Source organism: Cyprinodon variegatus, unplaced genomic scaffold (assembly GCF_000732505.1).
Source record: "Cyprinodon variegatus isolate N-32 unplaced genomic scaffold, C_variegatus-1.0 Scaffold1437, whole genome shotgun sequence".
Classification (NCBI taxonomy): domain Eukaryota; kingdom Metazoa; phylum Chordata; class Actinopteri; order Cyprinodontiformes; family Cyprinodontidae; genus Cyprinodon; species Cyprinodon variegatus.
Genome location: NW_015151890.1, coordinates 105534 through 109359, shown reverse-complemented (window position 1 = coordinate 109359; position 3826 = coordinate 105534). Strand labels below are relative to the sequence as shown.

Here is a 3826-nt window from a genome sequence, read left to right as displayed (position 1 = left end):
GAAATAACAAAAGTCTTATTTCAAGTGCATACATTCTAATTATCTTATTTTAAGAGTAGAAATGCAAATTCTATTAGCGATCATCTTATTTAACTAATCAAATTAAGGGTAAACACACTTATGGTATGAAGTGTTTACTTATTTTTTGATAGTTACTGCAGTGAAATATGTTTCATTAGAAATTTTAGTTTTTTGTTCAAAATACAGCTGAATTTATCCATTTTCTGTCAAACTTATTCAAGCTGGGGTCACAATGGCTGCTGGTGCCAATCTCCAGCTGTCTATGGGTGAGAGGCGGGGTCAACCCTGGACATGTCGCCAGTCTATCACAGGGCAACACAGAGACAAACAGGACAAACAACCATTCAGGCAAACACTCACTCCTACGGAGAATTTAGAGAAGCCAATTAACCTGACAGTCATCTTTTTGGACTGTGGGAGGAAGCAGGAGTACCCGGAGAGAACCAACACATGCTCACTTATTCAGCTGCTCTGCTGCAGCAGCTGAATATCTCAACTTCTCGTCGTTGTTGATTAGGGCTGGGCAATACGCACTCTACATATTAGGTTGTATTATCGTTATAATGAAAAAATTGACAAAAAAAATTGACAAAAAAAAACCCATTACTTCTTCATAGTCTTTCTCAGGTAACTCTATTGCTTTGAGTGCTTACCACAGCATTCACAGCCCCCAAACAACAAATAATACTCTTTAAGAATATACACATTAAAATTCAGCTTCTTCAGGACATCGTTTACATAAAGATGTATGTTAAAATGACATCTCGTGTAAACACATTTATTCTTATTCGTGAGGTTTGTCAATGAAAGAAAACAAAAACATTCTGACAACTTTTATGTTAAATAAGGACCGCCATTTTGGCAATTTCCATAGGCTCTGTTTTGTTTGGACCTGCTGCCATCTGAGCCGTCTGCTAGCAGCGTTTACACCTAGAAGAACCTGCTTTAAATGTTATTGGGTCAAATCCTTTAATGAGCCATCACTCAATAGATGAAATGTATTTGGGTCACTGTAAGCTCAACAGACTGAAGACCATCAAATCCAGCATCCTCAAAGTCAAGGACAAGGTGCAGCAGTAGGGCTCTGTATTTTGGCCAAAGTCCTGAAACGATTCGATTTCGTTTCATACAGTTCTGAATCAATTCAGTTTGATTCCATTCGATCTGTTTTTACAATAATGAAAGTGGTTCAACTGTGTTTCAAAATACTCATGTATATTGGATCTATGTATTGGGGATCTTTAGAACTGTTTGTGAGGCTAAGTTCAGTGTGTGGCTGAAGCAGCAGACTTGCATGAGCACAAAACATATTTGTAGCGTTGTCTGTAACAGCTACAGGGTGTTTGCTGGTCAGGCCCCATTGGTTAATGGCTTCCGTCAACCTATTGGCTGTATTTGCATGTGTGGCTCGTAGTAATGTCGGGGAGGACTGTAGCACAGGAGACGCGTGGCATCACTCATTATCCATTTAGTGAGAAGTAACTGCAATGTTGGACTGCATCGCCAGCGCCGTCCGTGTTTCACAAGTTGTGCCGACTTTCTCTGCTAAATGCATTATCATTTGGGTGTCATATTTTACTGGCGTGTAACAGTGTGGTTAGAGCACATGAATGAGCCGCTTGAAGCCTTCATTTTCCACTACAGAGTGCACACAAAAGTTGCAATCGCCTGTTATCTTACTTGCCCATGGAAAATCTGCTGGTAATGCTATCGAGTTCCTTTAGTGTTTTTCTGTTTAGCTATGGAAGGTTTGTTGTCGGATGTTAATATAACGTGATATCTAGTAAAGTGATTTCTGAGATTTGTAGTGTTTCTACAATATCTGAACTCCCTTTTAAAGATCTCACAAACCACCTTTGTTTGATCCAGCACATTATCTTTAATTGCTTTAAATCTTAAATGGTTCTGGACATCAGACTTTAGTTGGGGCGGCTTGCTGAGCGGTGTGTTACTTGCGTCGGGATTTGCACACGTCTGCTCATTTGAACATGAATGTCGCGCACGTCACTATAAAACTAATAGATCTCATTCCCTACACATCGATTTTTTTCAAAGCTTTAAAGGATTCGATCCAAAATCACTAAAATCGATTTTTTTTTTTTACCCAGCCTCATGCAACAGCGTTTATGCAGAATATGTTAACCCAGTTTTTTTTGGGGGGTTTTTTTTGCTTCTTAAACCCAGCGAATATACAGTTGTAGGCATCATAATGTGTTGAAGGTAAGACTTACCTTTTCGTTTGAGGAAGTTAAGAGAACGGAAAAAGCCTCCGTTTCCTGTTGTTGGGATCTTGGGGCCCTCCTCCCCGAGGAGCTGAGCGAACTCCATCCCAGGAAGATCAATAAGCCGGGTGATGTTACTGAGCACGAGCTCCAGGAAAGCCTCAGGATTCTCGTGGCGGAGCTTCTCCACAAAGAAATCTGGGTTAAAGATGACTGGAGGTCTGACAGCATAGGAGGGGCCGGGCGATTCCTCGCTGTGGGTCACCATACTTCTTAGTGGGAGACACACAACGGTACCACAGTCAACTGATTAGAAAATAACATTAGTTGGAATAAAGCATCTTTACCCAACAGACTTTATCTATTCCGCTCTCTGAAAAAAAAGAAACATTCAATTATCAGCAAATTAAAAGCAAGAAGTAAGGAAAAGCCTTTACGCTGTCCACCCCCACTTATTGCTGAATCCTAACAATTAGCTGACTGATATAGTAGTGAACCTTCCTTCTGTTTGAAAACAGGGACATATTCAGCAGTATATGAATAAAAACAACAAATTACTGTAAATATATATGTATAATTAAAAAAATACATGAATAAGAAAATCTAGGGCAGATACAAGTTATCGATTATTGAAAGGATTGTTAACTAATTTAGTTATTGATTAATCGTTTACTGGATCATAGATACTCTAAAACATGACAGAGAATCCGAATTAGAGCAGAAATTATTAGAAAATTGTAAAAAAAATAAAATAAAATAAAATAAACATTTAAGATAAATATGTTTTCGTTTGTCAATATGCTCTATTCAGAACTCCTCAAGTGGAGAAGTTTTAGCCTCACCTGGTTTCATTTTGCAAAAGTCTGCTATCCGATTATCAATCCAAAAAATAATCAACAAATAAGCCCTAAAAATATCTATATACCTTATTACATTCTAAAAAAATTGCAGGAAAAAGTATTGAGCTATGCAATCCAGTAAAATAAATGAAATAGATCTTAATTCACTCAGTTGGCATTTTATTATCTTTCTTTGCAAAGAGAGAAGAATAAAATCATGGCTGCCCTAAAAGCTTAATGTTCTACCCTCTTCTGATCAGACAAAAGTTCTTCTCGCCAACTTAGACCCTGTGGAAAAGCTGTGAAGGTCTACACTTACAGTTAAAACAATTACAGAGAGCTGAGGAACATCATAACATGTTATAAATAAAAGCTACGAGTCAAGCTTGTTATCAGAAAGATTATTTTTATCCTTAATACGGTCTAGTTGCGGTTGGCAACTTGCGGCTCTTTAGTGCCCCCCTTGCGTCTATGAAAATTGACTTTTTATTGTTTGTTTATTTTAAAATGGTGTGCAGGAGATCAAACATTCATTTTTTTTTAATGCTGTAAAAATGTGTATTATAAATAAACTGAAACAATAAATGTAAACATTTATTTCAACGAAAATTTGTATCATAGCCAAAGAGATTATAGAGATTAAAGTAAGAATTCTTAAAGTCAGAATTTTGAGAAGAAAGTCAGAATTCTGAGATAAAATTCCGAATTTTGAGAAGAAAGTCGGAATTCTGACTTTCTTCTCAA

The 3826-nt window shown here is 37.3% G+C and overlaps 1 protein-coding gene across 1 annotated transcript in view; it reads right to left on the bottom strand.

Moving 5' to 3' along the window:
- The window catches only part of LOC107103390 (rho GTPase-activating protein 19-like), a 26660-nt gene that overhangs the window by 19157 nt on the left and 3677 nt on the right, over positions 1-3826 (bottom strand). Inside the window, exon 2 of the mRNA XM_015403083.1 lies at positions 2253-2515. Coding sequence (XP_015258569.1) covers positions 2253-2515 — 263 coding nt within the window. The remainder of the gene's footprint in view (positions 1-2252; positions 2516-3826) is intronic.